Here is a 19,256-nt window from a genome sequence, read left to right as displayed (position 1 = left end):
ACCACAACCTCAGTTCAGATCCGGCCTTGGATCTTTGTTGCATGTCATCCTCCTCTCACTCTCCCTGTGGTTTCTGTCACATTCTACTGTGGACTATCAAATATATTTGGGTAAAAACGCCCCAAAAAAAAAAAATTAAAACAAAATCAATTAATAAATTCACCTCCCATGTAGTGCCACAGTGCATGTGAACCCTTCTTTCGGGTTAAAGAGGCCTGACAGGCTCTGGACAGGCAGTGCTTTGGAGTGTGCTGCTGCTGCTAGAAGACAGTGAGTAGCTCCGGAGCTGCCAGACAGGCTGAGAGAGGCTACGACCCGTCTCCGTCCTGACGTCACTCTGCTGGCTCACACTAACTCCATTTCTATAGAGCCACCAGTGGACTAGCAGCGTGACGCATCGGGTTGCCAGGTTCAAATCAATTAAGCACCAACAGGCACTAAACCTACGTCATTGGCACCTTCCGCTTCTTCACTGCTCAGCTGAGGCACAATGAGGTGGAAGTAGTTTGGAGTGAAAGCCTAAATGGCGTTTTTTAATGTGAAGGTGCAGGAAGGTTACCAGTTGGTATTTCACAAAAAAATAAAGGCTGCCGGGTCCAATGGGAACCAAATGCTCTGGCATTTCAGATCAATTACCCAGAATTGCATTGTGTTTGCATAAATAAACCTAACAGAGAGACAGGGTGAAGAACTCATTTATGGGTTTCCTAATACATCTGCTCATCACTTGAATGGAGGGATGTTGACAGGAAATGGTACAGCAGTGGGATTTATTCTTGTTTCTTTCTTCTTTCTTTCACCTTTCACATCTTTTTGGAGGTTTCAGCATCATTTCATGGGATTTCATCATTTCAGTGCAATGGCTGACTGCGGTCACAAAGCCTGTTTTTATAAATGCAATCACAGCGGCCCGTCGTTTTAGTAGAAGAGTGGAGTTCTTTGATGGCTGGACCTTGGCTGAGAATGAATGAGATGCATTGGGAGAGGACTGGCATGGTTCCTACAGGAGTAAACTACGTGTTTGTGTGTGTGCGTGTGTGTGTGTGTGTGTGTGTGTTTGTGCGCATGCATGGATGTTTGAGAAAAAGGGAAAGAGAAAAAAGACAGAAAGAGAGAAGAAGGTGAGGGTAAGACAGAAAGAGGAAGACAGAAATCTTTATTGGTAGGAAGCTGGATGCGTTCCCATAGGGCTAAAGGCTGCTGAAAGGAGATTTTCCACCATGGCTAGACAATGGAGTGTAATAGAGCAGTCAGTAGAACAGTGCTCTCTGTTGTCCTCCATTCATTTCTGCACTAATGGTACTCTAGCTGCTGAGGGCCAACAGCTTCTCAAGAGACACAATAACACTGATTTCTCCAGGGAAATAAACATGATAAAAAGGACTATGTACTGCTATAGTTGTCTTGGGCTGACAGGCATACATAGGTAACCTTGAGGTGGTAGGCATACATACGTTTGTTGTAAATGAGTAGGAGCAACTAATGCAATTATACCTATTAAGCAATTTAAATGTATGGTGAAAATTGCTCCTCATTGAACACTAATCAAGAACAGTTGACATTTTGAATCACTTAGATTTCAGGAGACCCACAAAGAGGACCAGAGGACACAATGGTGAAGTTGCATTGTAATTGCATTTATTTCTCCGATAGATATTCACATTCATAGCAGTTTCACTACAGGAAAGTAACAATTTCATCTCTATAGTCATGAAAGAAATAAATCACTAAAGTGAAAGTCATGGACAACAAGGTAAAGTAATGCAACACAGAATAAAAGCAAGAAAAAAAGGTTGTAAAATGATGTCAAATGATGGTGTATTGTAACAGGCCTTAAATAAAGATCAAATGTTTGTTTTTTGTGGAAAACAAAATCTGCTTTTCCCATAGTGACCATAAAAATAGGCATTTTGAGAAGCTTTTCTGAAAAAAGGATAACACTTTTAAGGAACTATACATAAAGGCTATGTAACACTTCAAAAGCAATTATTGCCATTAAAAGAAACACTAAATATGCTTATTCTCTCACGCAGTGAGGCCTGACTTTCTTGTGCTTAAACCACCAACATCAAAACAACACTGTCTTCAAACAGTCACTTCTGTTTTCTCTCTTTAAAAGAAAAAAGAAAATGAGGAGGTAAGGAAAGAGGAGCATATACTTGAAAGGATATACAGTACACAATAATCCTTTGATAGTGGCTGTTTTTTAAAGAAAGATTGTACTGACTGGCCTTACTCGGGCAATAGAAAAGTGCAGCACACAGTAGGTTAAGTATTAATGTCAGAAAAGAAAGCATTGCTCTACTTTCTTCTCATGAGCTCATACAGAGGTTGGAGGACTGCAAAGAATACTTTGGGAAATACTTATCTTTCAACTGAAAGCAAAATCATGGGGTCAGTTTGTTGCTGTGATGAAAACACCTGGGTGCAGTTTTCCACCTCTGTAGATGAATATTGAAATGGAGGATTAATTCAAACCTACTGGTCATACATAAATAATGACAAACTTTACAGCTGTATGTATGAATGTCAGCCACTGCATGGTAATGGGCATGGCACATTAACAGCAAAGGCCAAACTCAAGATCACAATAAACAACAGCAAAAAAGGTATAGAGAGAAAACTTTCAATCAAGGAAAAGTGCCAACTTATTAAGAGGAGCAAGTGAAACCACGGCCCTCTTTACAACAACAACAGCTACTGGTTCCAGCTCATCACTCAGCGTCCCGGCCTCCCACGGCCCTCTCAGGTCCCTTTGTCTGCACGCACAAAGCCCAGAACAACAGGGCTGTTGACAGGCTGAGGTAAAGTGATGCGCCTGCTGGCCTGCCATCTGTGGGGGACAGGATAGCAGCTAGCGGACTGGATGGAAAGGGAGTCTTCCCCTGTGTCATATTTCACCTCCTCACCTACTTTCAGCTAGTTTCTCCCAACAATAACCTCCTTCCTAAGTGGGAGTCCAAAAGCACACCTACTCGTACGACAGGGATCTGTCTCTTCTGAAAAACTAAAAGTTGCTTGATACACAAGAAGAAGGCTCTAATGCTAACAAGTCTAGAATTGTACAGGTTGCACTCAGTGAAATGAGTTCAATTTTCTTTTACTCTTTGAACTTTGGTTATCTGTGCCCAATAAAGAGACAAAGAGGGAGGAAAAAAAGGGAAGCAAACTGCTTAGCCTTTTACAAGCCAGCCTAAGTATGAAAAAGATAATAACTGGTGGTTGGTTGGCCAAATCTGGGATTTGAGTTTGTTTATTGTTTTGCCTACCAGGCTTCCACACATCTGTTACTCTCATAAAACCAACTTTAGTTTCCAAAGTCATGGAGATTTCCCAGAGTCTGGGTTGGCCAACAAAAATAATCTCTTTTATAAATACTTGAAAATGAAGCCTTTCTTTTGGCATGTAGCCATTAGGACATAGTAACGAAAGCTGTTTTTGTGACAAGGGACAAAGAAAGTAGTGCTTGACCAATGACCACACAACAAGGATGACTAAGACAACTCCGGAGAAGACTCATTCTCATCATTCCCTCATGCTTTCACTTGAGGCTACATACTAGGGTCGCATCTCAATCATGTTAACTGGCATCTCTCCTTTTTGCACTCTGCTAAACCCTGAATTAAGATAGTATAGCAGACTAATACACATCTCCTGAAGCTGGTTTGAGGGTGCTGGGATGCAGTCGTAGGACTACACTTTCCTCATAGTGCTGCAGTGCTGTGAGGACAAGTGGAAATATGGAACACAAGACAAATGGTCAAACAGACAGACTGACAGAACATTTCTGACTGACTAAGCAGAAATATTGTGCTGACCAGCATGCTGCCAAAGCCAAAAGGAGAATGGGGAACTGTCTGGCAAAGCAATATTCAGGAATAGACCACTTGGGCTAACTGTCCACACGTTCCCCGGTCAACCTGAGACTGTGCGGTGTTGATGTTCATCGTTTTCAAAACCTTGATGAGTGTCAACACCATGGTCTGCCTGCAGATCTGACATGGTGGCTGATGTGATGCATAAACACATTTTGATGTGTGTGTGTGCGTGTGTATGTGTATGTGTGTATATGTGTTACTGACAGATCCAGGGGTCATTGACCCAGCGGAACGAACACATAACAACGCTTCTGTTTCTTTTTCCATGCCCGTTTGTTTTCATCTCATTTACCTATCCAGGAATCACAATGTCACAGTAATCCCCTCAGCAGCTCTGCCTAAGACCAAGACACATACAGTACAGTTCAGTACAGTACAGTAATCATATTTGGGTGCGTTTTGACTGACACACAAACACAGGACAATAAACATCTGCCCAAACAACAGAATGTGTCCCTTTGCTAAACTTTTAAGCGATTAAGCAATACAAGTACTTTCCATAGCTAGTATACATTTGTAATAATGTATACTATCTAAAAAGACTTTTTTTCAGTACACTAATTGTTAGTGGTGTTATGTCCAGCAATGGAAATGCTCAGTATTAACGTGAAAGAAAACATGAATATCAATATTTGTGTGGCAATAGAAAATCCCCAGTTTGCCTCTTTTGCCAACTTAAAGAGTTAAATATCGTTATCCTTTATTGGCCACAGCTGAGCATTCAGGGGACATGATCAAACAAAGATTGTTTTGTCAAGTAAAGAGGTCACACAGTTCTGAGAAAGAGACAGGTATGAGGAATGATCTCAGAGGATTGTGAGAATACATTACAGATATCTAGTAGTAGTGTGTATGTGATGAACGTTGACTCCATACAGACTATGATGATTCACAGCATTTCTGGCCTTGAGTTGGTTTTGACTTGTCACAGGTACACACAGACGCTCGCTCAAACATAAACAAGAGACAAAGGCAGTACACACACTCTCACGCACACACTCAACACGACACGCATACATGTAGACATGTACAAGTGATGAGTTACAACTCTTAAATATTCAGTAAAAGACACTTAATTCTTAATTCTAACACAAACGTGACAAAAATGTGTCGATGGCAGAAAAAATTGAAGGGCGAGAGGAGAAAAGTGTGATAGAAGATAAGAGTAAAATATCTACCAAACTGTCAGGGATTAGCTGCAATGGATTTTACTGGATTAAAGATAATGAAGTCCCCTATGAGAAGGAATATTCGGAATAATGGGATAACTGTTCCCTTGATTTGACGAGCCAGTTCCCTTGTCTCCCTTCTTCTTTTGAGTTTGTAGCAACACTTAGAATCGGTGCACTAGAGCAATGTGTACGTATGTATGTGTCCGTGTGTATGTATGTGTGTGTATGTCTTTATCAGTGAGTGCATGGCTTCGGAGGCCCAAACACTCTTGATAAACAAAAGATTCCAGCCAATAACACAGCGCTTTAAACACAACAACACAACATGGTCCCAGGCCGATGACAGCATGGGTTTGAGTGAACTATTCCAGCAATAAGAAACCCATCAAATCTTTCCTAATACCCAAACCAGCGGGAGCCGTTAGGTGTAAGATGTGTGTGCATGTACGCATTTGCATGTGTGTGTCTCAGAAGCCGTCGGCAGGTGGAACACTGTAAAACGCCTGAAAGCACCGGCGGGAGTATCAGGTTTTCTGTACAGCACGCCGTTTCCTTTTCTAACCACATACCAGGTAACGACTCTAATGCCTACAGTGTGCTACTGCGACTGTAATGTCTACTGTGTCCTCTGTGTGACAGCAGGAGGGGGTCAATAATAATATCTCAGCAGGAAGAATCCAGTTCCCACGTTAAATAGCCTCCATCTCTCACCGAACATAAATGGGGTGTTCAAGTACTATAGCTACAATACAGTTTCTGCTCAGTAGCGGTTATGGCAGTCACACGACCTTTCCTCTCTGCGTTCCCACTTTATTGCCTAATTTCTTGCTTCAGTCTCTGTCATTCTTCCTCCATCCAAGGACATCCTAATACAAAAAGTTAATTTCATCCAGAGGGACTGGGTGTGAAGTTGTTGGGGGTGATAAACAGTGAGTGAAGGCAGTGTGGTTGTTGTGAGTGAAATGGAAGGGACTACACACAGTAAAACAGGTGTGGATATGCTCCTGACTTTGAGAATAGCACCCTTAATTCAGGGGAACACCTAGCAACAGAGAGTGAATAGCTGGACATGGGACAGTCACTTCACTAAAAACAACTCCCTTTTTAACAAGGTGACAGAGAATACAACAAAATAACCAACAAGAGTTGTGAAAGTTGTGAAAAAAAAATGGAAATTGCATTATTGGACCACGTGAAGGGGATGTGGGATGGGTCAATGTAGTGACTTGAGTCTGATAAGACTGTATGGAAAGTGGGGCAAGAGAGCACTTAATCAAACACACACACACACACACACACACACACGCACACACGCACGCACGCACGCACACTCCTTGAGGGTCCCCAGGGACATGCTCCCCTTAAATTAAAACATAACAGTAAAAAGTAAAATAATCTACACTCTATAGCAGGTTAATAGCAGTATACTTGTCTCCATAGTAACTAGGTTGTGAGACTGCCATACTAGAATCAGGAGAGGCAGGTAGGACTGTTGTCAGGGGAGGTCGTAGATAATACTACCATATCTCCATGGTAAGAAGTGTGTGAGACTACCATACTAGTAGTGGGGCTGTGGGGTCGTAGGGCGATAGCCGTGTGGGGCTGCAGTGGACCGCTCGCCATGGTAACGACGACGTGGGGGTGCCACACTGAGATGATGGCTGGGGGTTGGGGATCTGGCAGTGAGATGTGTCCATGATCACACAGGGCCGGAGGGGGAGCGGCTACCACCTTCCGAGCCTCGCGGGCCATCACCGTGGAGACCGCGGTACCTCACCACCTCTTCCTGGCCACCTCCGCGTCCTGGCACTCGACGGCGGACAGCGCGATGAGCATCTGGGCGGCGTAGTAGGTGGCCATGATGATGGCGCGCGAGTGGGGCACGGGGAAGCAGAACTTGTTGACCGCGATGGTGAGGTCAGACACCATGAAGAGCATGGCGCCCAGGCAGGCCGACAGCTTGGTCCAGGTCCACAGGTCGTTGGCCAGCTGCACGCCGGCGATGGCCCTCCAGCCCATGAAGCCGATCAGGCCGATGTAGACGGCCACCAGGTAGGTGAAGGGGCCGGACAGGTAGGGGTAGAGCAGGATGTAGCTCAGGGCAGAGACGGCGGAAATCACCAGGCCGGCACGCAGGTTGAGGGGCTTCATGCCAAAGGCAGACGAGTAGAGGATGTGGGTGATGGCAAACATCAGGAGGCCTGTGGGACACGGCATACGGATTATAAAGGCTACATGCACTCACACCAAGCAGCCTTCCTATAGATAAGAATAACAATGATGTGGCAAAAAGCCCACACCTGCAAAGTGCAGTAAAAGTAGGAAATTCAATTTCTATGAGCAAAACAATTAATTGACATTTTATGTGGTTGCTTTTTCTGTGTTCCAATAACTAAAAATGTTTTTTTCTTGACTCCTAACATGCCTCTTGACATGACTCCTCTCTCGCACAGAAGTTTGCTAGCTTGTTAGCATTTTGTAACTTCCAGATAATTAAATTATAATGATCATGCAGTTGTTTGACAATGTGAAAACATTAAGGGTAATTAACAACACCACATAAATATTTCACAGAAATTATAAGAACACAGAAAAAGCAACCACAGAAAATGTCAATTTATTGTTTTGCTCATAGAAATTCAATAGGGTTTCGCATGCCATTCTTATCTATCTGTCATATAAACTATTCTGACAATGCTAGACTGAGGGATGAAGCATGACATCTGGTAGTGATAGATGGTGCATTTAATATATACGTCACTGAGATCAGCACAAGCCAGATAAAACAAATGAGGAGAGGATAGTATGGTAGATGAGACAAAAACTTTAACTTTAAACATTAATAACTCAGAGAGTGAGGTCTATCCTCACCATGACTGAAGTAGCCCTGCTCCTGCCAGATGAGAAAGGCATCCCCCAGGGCAGAGAAGATGAGGCCAGCCAAGATCTTACGGGCGCTGGAATGGGCACCCAGGAAGCTGAAGCCGTGTGCCAGCAGAAACACCCACAGGCAGAAGATGGGCAAACATTTGATTAGGGCGCTAAACCAGGATGGGCTGGAGGTGGGCAGCCACAGGACAAAGTACACACAGGTTGCCTTGAAGAAGGGCACCAGCTTAGGGCCCTCGCTCTTCACCTGCAAAACAGATCAAATAATTAGATAGGTTTCAATTATCCATTGCTGGTTTAAACTTTTATCAAGTGATTCATCAGTGAGTCAGTAAAATTCTACAGTATCGTCATTCTGTCTTTAACTTCAATTTCCAGAACATTAAATATCTCTGAGGAAGCAAAAAACCCACAACAGTCATTTGTGTGCTTGATGTGCAATATCGCACATCTTTAATCAAGAAAGGGAACATAAACTGCAAACTTAATGTAACTCTCCTCTGATTTGGCAATGAGGTTGGGGTGTTGGGGTTTGATGAGAGACTCTGGCCTGTTCTGTGTGGTGAGCATGACTCTGCATCTGCATCAGACATGCACGTGTTCTGCGGCTGAAGCGAAACTCGGCCCACAGGAGACACAGTAAGAAGAAGTAGGGGAAAGGCAAAAAGTTCCTACGCTGTGTGTTTGACTCCTTGTAACCTCTCTCTTTTCAACTTCTTTTTTCTGTCTCTCCACATCTTGTTTTTGTTTCTCTGCTCCTCCCCAGCCCCTTGCACTTCACCTTCTTCACCGTATCTCATATTCCTTGGGAACTATCTCAGCACATGCGAGTCTCCCTTTCTCCCTCCCCACTGCGTTACCAGTCACTCATTTTCTGTCCAAATAGATGAGGCCCATTGGGGTAAAGAAAAGATGAAAACAGAACCAGAGAGAGGTTTCACAACACTTCTGGGATGATCACCTCCTATGGCTTTGAGGATCACAAGGGTTGAGGTAGAGGGGAGTCGGGTCAGTGAGGGGAGACGAAGGGAGAGGGGACCGACTGGGGTGGGAGGTAAAGGGAGGGGTGAGGAGAGAGAGGGAGTGAGGAAGCAAGTGAGGGTTCACTGGAGCTCAGGCCACTGGTGCAGAGGTGAGGAGGGTGAGAGTGAGACAGGGAGGGACGGGCACGAGGGAAGGGGTTGAGAAGACTGAGTGAGTGCTTTCACTTGACGTCCCAATAGCCGTCTGAAGCCATTTTGCATCCCTCAAACACTGTGGGGATGCAAAATGGCACAAGTGAAAGCGACGCGCAATTGAGATTGTATTGCTCACTAGGGGATAAGAAGAAAGGAAGTGGGAGGGAGTGTGAGGAAGCAGAGCTTTAAGGGGAGGAAGAGTGAGATAAGGATTACCACCATTCAGTTGACAGTTGAATTTAGGAGGGGACAGAGGGGAGAGAGGACAAGTGGGAGGGAGAGGAGGTGAGAGAGAATGCGGGGTCACTCTAGTTCATATAGTTTATGCCCCTGGAGGAGGAGGGAAGGAAGGGGAGGCCCCTGATTGCACAACTGCTCAATAAAATAGCAGGCCAAGTTACAGTGCAGGATCAGGCACAAGGTTTCAGTGACCTCTACCCTGCCCCGGCCTCCCTTACCAAACTGCAGGAAAGATTATTTGATTTTATACACACATACATACACACACATACAGACAGTCTATTAATCTCCAAGCAGATACAGCATCACCTAATGGTCCAGTGGCCAGATGGGCTTTACTGTTACCATATACACGCCCTCTTTCCTCCATACCCAGTTTGTGTGTGTGTGTGTGTGTGTGTGTGTGTGTGTCTCATTCTCTCATTATTGTGCTTGCCGTAGGCAAAGCACAATACTATTATCTCACATACTTATTATTATTTTTCCACAAAACTTGTGCGCGCTACTCCTCCTACAGTTTTTACACTACATAGACATATGAGAAATCAAAACGTGCGGCTTATTGAGGGGAAGTGTGCTATTACTTACAACGAAGAGATTCGTTGTGGGTTTTTTGAGATATTCGCGATTAAGTGTGATTTTTTGGCCCATTGACTTGAATGGGATTTTGCATTAATCAGCTGTAGCGCAGAAACCGTGAGAGCTAAAGTTCCCAAACTTGGTGGATAGGTTCAAACTGTCCCCTTCTACTCTGGTCTAAAAAATTACACCGATTGACCTGATGGTGGCGCTATAACAGCCCTCTTTACGTTTTGGTCCATAACTTTTGAACCGTAGTGTGTAGAATCTAAATTCTTTTTTTCCCTGGATTCCTTGGGTCACTACGCATCTACCCATATAGGCCACGCCCATTTGTGCCTGAAAGATTTTCCCGCAATTTTGAATTTTGTCCAAAACAGTTTTTTCGTTACTGTTCGTACAAATTTTGTCCAATCTTCACTAAATTTGGCACACAGCATGTCTGGATCGTCCTGCACAAATGTGCTGATTTGTTTTTTGATATCCCGTACCGTTTTGATGTTATGGGCTTCCAAATTTTGATGACATGTTGTGGGCGGGGCCTATGATTTCGTGTCATTCCGCCAATAGGGGGCGCTACAGCGACCTATTAAGTTTTAAATGATCGTAACTCGGTGACCGTAAATGCTGGAAACACAATTCTTTTTTCCCTTGGATTGTCTTTGTTCCCTAGTAACCTAGCAGCCACTAGTGACACCCTAGCAACCACCTAGCAACACCCTAGCGATCACCTAGAAACACCGTAGAGACCACTGGCGAAACCATACCCGCGATTTAGCGGCACTCTAGCAAAGGCCGGTTCAAAGTGACTGTTGCGTGGACGGCAAGCACAATTAAATTTTCTTTAGAAAATGTAGCCTTTTCTAGTTGACCTTCTGATGCTTGAGCTGCCTAACCAAAGGGGCTTAAAAGGACAATTTTGCCACAAAGCCATAGCTTTGCTGCCAAAAGTCTCCTTAAAGCCCAATGTCTACTTTAGCATGTCCATTCACTTTGACAAGCTTGAGATAAGTATCAAACCAAGCTGGTTTAGCTAGGCAGACTTTACTGAGGAAAGAAGCTTCTGCTTACTTCCCTGTTCGTTAAAGATGATATCAGTCTCTTCCAGATGTGAGTAGCATGAGAGGCATTTTGCCAGTGAGGCAAAACTACAACTAGGTCTATAATGTGCGCTAGTGCACTCTTCTCTCCATTATGTGCTTTGACTGCTTTTATAAGACAAATGGAGACATAAATAAAGATTAAAAAGAATCTTATGGCATAAATGTGTATGTGCATGTGTGTGTGTGTGTGTGTGTGTGTGTGTGTGTGTATACATGGGAGTCTATCCATCCTATTAATGCCAAGTGGGTGCCAAGCGGAGGAGGCAGAGATAGTGGTTGCTGGCTCTGGCAGCACTCCCGGACTAGCCAATATCATAACTCTGTTTATCAGGCCACTGGTGGCTACTTAGGCACGGGACACAAGAAAACACATACTGACATATTTATACAGTGCTGTCAAGGATGGGTCCAAGCATCGTCATTACACAGGCTAGAGCTTATACCAATTTAATTCTAAAATGCAGCGAAAAAATACTTTTCCTGAGATCTGTAGGCCTAGGCCAAATACCTAGAAATTATCTGAGATCGCAAATGGCTTGATTGTTAATAGTGGGAAAAAATTATCAAAAGATATGCGGATGTTCAGGTTCTGGACGGAGGGGGCGCTGGGGAATATGGATTCTAGGAAGGTGGGAGGAAGTTAATGGCTCCCATAGCCTGCCGTCCTATTCATGCTGCGCTTGAGAAATAGCCTTTAATGTTATTGTTCAGCTGAAGTTTCCCTCCGTTGTTTCTCATGTAAACATATCTACACAATGAGAACAGCGGCTCAATGGGAGAGAGAGGGAGAAAGTTACACGTAGCATAAGTTATGACCAACCCCAATCCCAACCATTTCACATCTTCCACGTGGAGTTTCTCATTACTTTATCACAGATGTTAAAAGGCAGAAGTAGCGTTAAACTTGACTGAATGCTGCAGCAATGTTTAAACCAAAAATACGCCAATGCCATATGTCTCAGCTTAGTTAAAGCCTCAATAAAAGGGTTTACCTTGGGTGTCTTGGACTTTAATCTAAATGATATGGATAATGCCTGCTGACAGAATATTCCTGTTTTTGTATCTCTCCTACCATCACGCCTGTATTATCTCAGCGTAATTGTTCTCCTCTCATAGATGGCTCTCTATCCAATTAAGCTCAAACCTGATACCATCAAATTGTTCCATCAAGCAGGCCTAATTGCCCTGAAATCCTAGATTTCATATACTGGCATACAGTACATGTACTGGTTTTTATTTCTCTCAGACTCAGCCTAGTTCTGTCGTTCCATGTCTTGTAGCTGAATGAGAATGTCGGTATGTTGCGGCATGGTATCGTCGCAGCTGAAACCGACTCCGCTCACATTGATTGAGGCGTCGGTTTGTCTGAGGGACACTGAAGGAGACATTAACGATGGCTATGAGCCGTGTGTGACAGGCAGACGCTGCCGGCACAGAAGAACAGAACATACTCCCTCATTTGGGAGGCAAATGAAATGAACCAGTGGGTGATCAACCTATGACCGCATTACAAGTAACGGCTGTTTGCAAAAGCACCGTGGAGCACACAGTTGACTGGTTGTAAAACAGCTTCTTCTGTTCCCGGTTAAAGTATATGGTTAATGATTGATTGGATTTTGCATGGTCACTAACCAGCAATTGTTTTTCTACTGGTGGAATGAAAAACAGGATGGAATGACTCCTTTTTCTGAATTATTCGCTTACTTAAAATCAAAGAAACCAGGGTACCATCAAGGGTATAAATTATTCTCTGTTGCTTTGAAGGACAGAGATGCACTGCTTCTTTAACTGTGTTAAGATACAACCCAATATAAACTTATGACCAAGCAAATGGAGAAGAACCACTTCACAGTGTTAGCTATCACCCACCATTTTGGAAAACAACACCACATAACAGGTGATGAATATCTAGGGTTGCAAAATTCTGGGAATTTTCAAAGTTGGAAACTTTCCATGGGAATTAACGGGAATTTATGGGAATTAACAGGAATTTATGGGTATAAACGGGAATAAACCAGGAATTTACTAAATTGAAGGTATGCTCTTAATAGGGAACTTAAATATAGTTGGGGAAAATATATTTTAGCATAATCCTGACTAAAACAACCAGATATCATGCAAGTACAGTTGAATATCTATGCTATTCCTCAATCACATGCACATAGCACACTGCTTACTGCAGGGCTATTGAGACCACGCCCCCTACATGCAACTCAACATTCATGTTTTTGTTCTTCAATGAAAGAATTGATTGTTCAATAAAATATTTAACACTTGATAAAGTTCTACTTACAAATAAATCTGTTTGTATTATTTTGGATGGATGTCTGCTTATAACAAAACAAATATTTATGCTTGGATATGATACCTTTCCATTAAATTACCCTCAATTCCCAGTTAATTCCCATAAATTCCCATTAATTCCCATAATTCCCATGGAAAGTTTCCAATTTGGAATATTTCCAAAATTCCCCAGCTTAACTTCCCATGGAAATTTACCGGAAACTTTCCCGAAATTTACCGGAAATTTTCCACCCCTTTGCAACCCTATGAATATCCTGTATTGCTTACAGCTCTGTACACCTTTGTAATAGGCCAAACTATCAGCAACTTATTTGAGATGGGACCCAGCTTGGAGCTGCATTCCAGGAAGGAATAAACAGTAATGGAAACACTAATGGTTTCACGCCAACCAGGAGCAAACAAAAGCACTGCATGCTTGATCCAATAACACCCAGCCATGACGACATCTCCTCTAGTATTCTGGGTAATATGGTAACCGAGCGTCTGAAACATGACACATGTAAGCACATAAGCATGAGCAGTCTCATCTACTCAGTTTGGCAAAGGGGCACAACAGGGATATAAACATGGCCCTGGCAGGCGTAACTGGCATGCGAGTCATATGACAATGTTATGTGAATATAGTATAACACCATTTCTCACTGTCCTACAGCTGCCGTGTCTCCAAGGATAACTTAGGGTGAGCCAAGGACAAGCAGTACAGTACAACAAACGCAGGGGTTCCTCCACATAAAGGAGTCCAGTTGAATCAATATAATTTCATCTCAACTGGACTGAACTCACGTTGCCGTACAGTTTAAAGTTTTAAAAGGTGAGGGATACCGCATGAAGTAAAAATATTTTGACTCAGAGCAAATAACAGTGGTCATAGGCCGCTCTACCATTCCATCAAAAAGCCAGCAGGAAAGTGAAATTCCCTCTGTATCTGTGGGTTACAGCAGGCCCCTAACAGCAGGTTCACAGTCGGTAGCAGTTCTGGACACACTGCGGTCTGAGACTGCGGTGTGTGCTCTAGGTGGAGGGACAGAAGATGAGAACATTCATTTGCAAAACAAACAGATTGACTCTTCATCAAGTGACACGGTGTGGCACACTGTTTATCAGATAATTTAACCCAAAACCTAGTCTAAAGTTAAGCCTGAAAAAAACCTGAATACGGTTATAGGCCGATACATTTTCACCTTAACCTACCGTAATAACAACATTGAGTTGGCATCTAATCTCTTATAAAATATATTCAGCTACTGAGCAGGGATGGAGGGTAAACCAACTCATTTAAGGTGGGTTCTCATCTTTTCATTTGCAGAATAGGGTTTACCTTCCTTTTTAGGCTGATCTATGATACTTTATGATACTGTCAGACCGTTGAGATTCGGGTATTTTAAAAGGGAAATGGACAGATACATTGATTTTTGTTCATAATGGTGGTGTGATGCCTTTTGACGATAACAGAGCAGCGGTCATACTTTACCCATCTGTTTATTTACCACTACATCACTGCTACTGAGGGTGACAAGACAGCAGACAATGAATGTGTCCTCATTGCCCAACAGTTTATGGTCTCTAATGGGACGTTCCTCTATTCCATTCCATCCCATTCATGCCCATACTGGGGCCTGGACCTCGTAGAAGTTACTCTCTTATGAAACCCCAAGAGCTGCACAGCATAGTCAGTAACCAAGGCAACCTGTCTGGAAAACATTCCTCTATGCAAGCTCCTCTCACAGCAATCACATCGGCTAGACTTCAGATTATACAGGCCAAGTTACACCACACCATCCATCACCCCACTTGTAAAAAGGGTACAATTTCATAGCAGCACTGTCAAAGTAAGAGGATGCTGGGGCAGGTTAAATTATTTACTTGTCACATTCACCAAAATTGGTCTTTCAGAGGGGCTTGGGTCAAGCAGCTGACTGCCATAAAACACTGCAGCCTATGTAAAGCACAGCTACAGCAAAAGAGATGGAAAGAAAGCCAGCCACAGCAGGACACCGCTCGGCGCATGCGTTACTGGAGGGTACAGGAAAGAAAAAAAAGACAAAAAGGTCGTCACATGACAGGTTTTTCTTTTTGTCAGGGGCTGCTTTTGGAAATTAGTGGAAACGTCCTGCCAGCTATGGAGTATAGAGAAGGAAGAATACGATTTGCTATTGTTGCAGTATGCGAACATGTCAAGTGAACGTCTATGATAACAATAAAAGTTCCTGTTTTTGTGTCCCCAAGATAGGCTACATTTGCATAGTGCCAAATAACAAAGCAACACGCTGAGAAAAGCGTGGGTGTCCAAGGACATTTGTCTGCAGCTTTTCAAATTATCAAACAGACGTGCCTATTCATTTAAAAATAGGTCTGTAACAGCAATTCAATTCCCCCTAAAGAGCATGCACTGTTCTCGAAGACACTAAAAACACAGTATGCTAAGCTAAGAACAGAAAGAGACATAAAGCCTCAAACGCTGAAGCGAATAACTTGTGTAACGTTACTATGTTGATAAGGACAGTCACCGACACAAACACTAAAGATGGATTATCTGTCTACCTTCGGAAGCGCACCGTTTCATTACAATGCCATTGTTGTTATTTTTGTTGAGTGTGTGGAAAACGTCAAAGCGGGCACGGAACAGATACTCACCACTGTTACCGGAGAAACCATTTTCTCATTCGGTCCGCCAAGCCGTGGCTGAAAAGGTTTGATACCTCAATCCGGTAAAAAGCTTTCCTGTTTGCACTGTATCTGCCTGTGAGATGCCGATTGTTTTTGTCCTCTCTCCGGCGGGCGGTCCGACGTCAAGTGGGAGGTGAAAGGCCAACCGTAACGTGGGCGTGGCTTCGCCGTCTGACCAATAAGCGCAGGAATTGTTCGTCGAGGTGGGCGGGGACCGACGTCGGGAACGCCCGGATAGGAGGAGTCAGCCTGCTGTTTACATATTGGAGCAGATGGCCTTTATTTACATTTTGGGGAAAAGGATCTACTTGGTTACATTTGTATCGAGACAATTTTCAGCTGTGCCCATTGAGTCCTGCATCAGTGGCTCAGATCAGACCCCTAAATAGATAGACATCACCCTCACCTCCCAAAACATCCCTATAATACTAGAGATTATAGGAATGGTACTCAAAAGGGAATTTATAGTGACCTTAAAAGAGTTTGTGGTATTTTTGTTTATATCCTATGGTATCACAATAATATTCCTATAATATTTCTATGTTATATCATTTAGTTTAGCTGTGGAATTTATTTAGCATCCTCCTGAAATTTACTGTAAGATTATAGTTTTTCTTTTTACTATTTTGTCTGATGGACCTCCATTTGAGATTATTTCTGTTGTTATTGTGATTGGTGATTTGGTAGAGAACTGGGCAGCTGTTTGTACTGTAGATGCGTGTGTGTAGGGGGGCAACAATGGGGAGAGTGAAAGCTCTGATCAAAACAGACATTTCAATATCAATCTCTCACTGTCCTAACTTCAAATGAATGAACTAGGCTAATAGTGAAGTTAACTATTCCTATGACCTATTCCTTATGACCCCCTGGACCCCTAAAAACTGCTCGGACCCCACTTTGGAAGCCCCAGCCTTGAATTGAAGGAAGCGCCACAGCTGCAGCTTTTTCTTCCCTCGGATTACTACACATACAACAGATATCACATGTGGACAAAATGAAAAAATGATCAAGTTCAATTGATGTTGAATTAATAAAAAAAGTAATAAAACTGAAGTGACATGGCACTTCATTTCTGTACTTCTCAAAATGTAATCCTCCTTTATAGCCACAATTGTAGCGACATCTTGTGGTGAACAAATGGCAAAATGTATTAATTTTTGACGGATATTGCGTAGGAAGCCGGGGCTGCAGGGGTTTAGCACGAAGATGCAGGTAAAACCCGGAATGAGTTGAAATAAACGGAATGGGTTCAGATTAAACTGCTGTGCCAAAGTAAACCAATAGTCATTAAAGCACTTCTACAATTGAAACATGTCTAGCACGTTTTTTTTTGCCAGTTTTAGCATATTTAGACTACTACACAGCAGGCATACTTTGCATTATCGACCATTTAAGCATATACCATACTCATTCATATGTTTGAATCTAGTTTGAATGTGTTTCTCCTCCAAAACAGCCACTTGCTACCATTAATTGCCTTACTGTACGAAAAGCATCTTGCAGAAACTTGAAATTTGCTTGAGATCGGTAATCCTTCAGTGAAGATCCTGCCCCGGGTTTACTTTTGTCAGTTACTTTGCGTGATAGCCTAATTTAGTTAAAACCGCACATTGATTTGAAAAGGCTCTAGGTCTTCTGGTGCGTTCACGTGCTGAAGGGAAGCTCCGACGTCCGGGACTGCAGCCAGTATTTACCGGTAATTACCACTTTGTTGGCGCATTCATATGCGCTCTACTGGTAATTACGATTAGACAGGATTACTGAAATTGGAACGGTAGTGCCTTACTTTACTCCGTTTCCGTTACAGGAAAAAGTAATGTCATTACGCCCAACACTAGTTGGCACATTTGGATTGGAATCTTTCAATAATTGGAATAAGGTTATATAATGCCTTTTAGTCATTTGTATTAAAGATCAAAGAATTGTGCAACAGAGGACAGAGGCAGGAGGCTGGTGTGAGAGATCTTAGCAATACAGCGGAGGAGGTAAAAATATAAGACAATGCAAGTTAATTGTACACAAGAAAGACTTACATATGATCTGAGAAAAACAAAACAAAACAAAACAAAACAAAAATCAGTTGAAATAAAAGAAAGCTAAAAACAGGAGATTTGGTCCAAGGGTTTTGTTTGTTTGTGTGTGTGTGTGTGTGTGTGTGAGAGAGAGAGAGAGAGAGAGAGAGGGAGAGAGAGAGAGAGAGAGAGAGAGAGAGAGCATGAATGTGCAGATGAAAAACTTTACAAATTTTACCTGTGTACTCTTATTAATGTAAGATTTTAGAATCTTGTGAGCCGATGCCTTTTGTTTTTCTACAGATAGCCATAAGGCCATAAGGACAAGTTTGTTCATTGAGTAGGCCTACAGTCTATGTTATCTGATTATTTGCCAGCATAGGGGGGCTCCCAATAATGTTCTTTAGGGCCCTCAAAACTCAAGACTCGCCACTGGCCACTCTACTCAACACTGAGTTTATAGCGACCTTATTGAACTTCATGGTATTTTTATTTTTATGTATTTATTTATTTTTTAATCTCTAACGGTATTTCTAAAATATAATATTTCTATAACACTGTAGAGACTAATACTGCGTCTGTCCAGAAAATATAAGAATTTATTTACGTTTATTTTGGGTGGCGCTCCCTTTTGCCAGAGATTAGAGGGCGCAATACGGACTTCACTCCGCTGGATGGTTCAGACCTGGTTCAGACAACACTGTACTTATAAGATCAAAGTTAAATCCACCCCCCATTCATGATCAAGATACTACCTTCCAGCCTACGGAAACCGTCGTCCGCTAGACCGGAACAGCATCTCGCACATGCGTACAAATGTATAAAACGGGATCAAATAGCATAGCAGCTAGCTAATGCCTACAACAGCTTCACAAGAATCTTCATAAATATCCATTACTGACATCGACAGATGTAAGGCCTAATACTTCCATGATATCACTACACTGGTCATGCACAAAACAGGAGTACCAGTTATTCATTTTTGTTTGCTAATTTAAAAATGTATAGGTCTCACAATGTCATCAGGAAATTACTAATAAATTAAACCGTTTGGTGCTTGGTTAAATTAAATCAATCTAATACAGAAAAAAAGACATTGGACTGGATTTGAGGCACTATCGCTGACTCGTTTGCCAAATGGCAAAGACGGAAGTACGCAGAAGTGAGTCATCTCACTTCACGTGGATAGTCTCTGGGTGCCTTTAATTTTTCAGTCTTTCTCGCTGTTAACGTT

At 42.7% G+C, this 19,256-nt stretch overlaps 1 protein-coding gene across 1 annotated transcript; it reads right to left on the bottom strand.

The window, feature by feature from the left end:
* Positions 1-1,706: 1,706 nt before the first annotated feature.
* tmem86a (transmembrane protein 86A) lies at positions 1,707-16,079 on the bottom strand. The gene is made up of 3 exons (XM_071545168.1): positions 15,978-16,079; positions 7,922-8,186; positions 1,707-7,251 (listed from the first exon to the last, which is right to left on the bottom strand). The coding sequence occupies exons 1-3, from the start codon at positions 15,996-15,998 to the stop codon at positions 6,824-6,826; spliced, it is 714 nt and encodes a 237-aa protein (XP_071401269.1). The 5' UTR covers positions 15,999-16,079; the 3' UTR covers positions 1,707-6,823.
* Positions 16,080-19,256: the final 3,177 nt, after the last annotated feature.

This window comes from Centroberyx affinis, unplaced genomic scaffold (genome assembly GCF_046629955.1).
Source record: "Centroberyx affinis isolate AG114_WGS23_722 - 3 ecotype Tasmania unplaced genomic scaffold, CSIRO-AGI_Caff_v1 ptg004786l_1, whole genome shotgun sequence".
Lineage (NCBI taxonomy): Eukaryota > Metazoa > Chordata > Actinopteri > Beryciformes > Berycidae > Centroberyx > Centroberyx affinis.
Note: the sequence above shows the minus strand (reverse complement) of the source record. Positions and strands in the feature narration are given on the sequence as shown.

Excerpts from the sequence above, each read along its gene's own strand:
- tmem86a (XM_071545168.1), bottom strand. The coding sequence starts at position 15,998 with ATGGTTTCTCCGGTAACAGTG. Across the intron at positions 8,187-15,977 it reads TGGTTTCTCCGGTAACAGTG|GTGAAGAGCGAGGGCCCTAA; the intron begins GTGAGTATCTGT and ends TCTGTTTTGCAG. Across the intron at positions 7,252-7,921 it reads GCAGGGCTACTTCAGTCATG|GCCTCCTGATGTTTGCCATC; the intron begins GTGAGGATAGAC and ends CGTGTCCCACAG.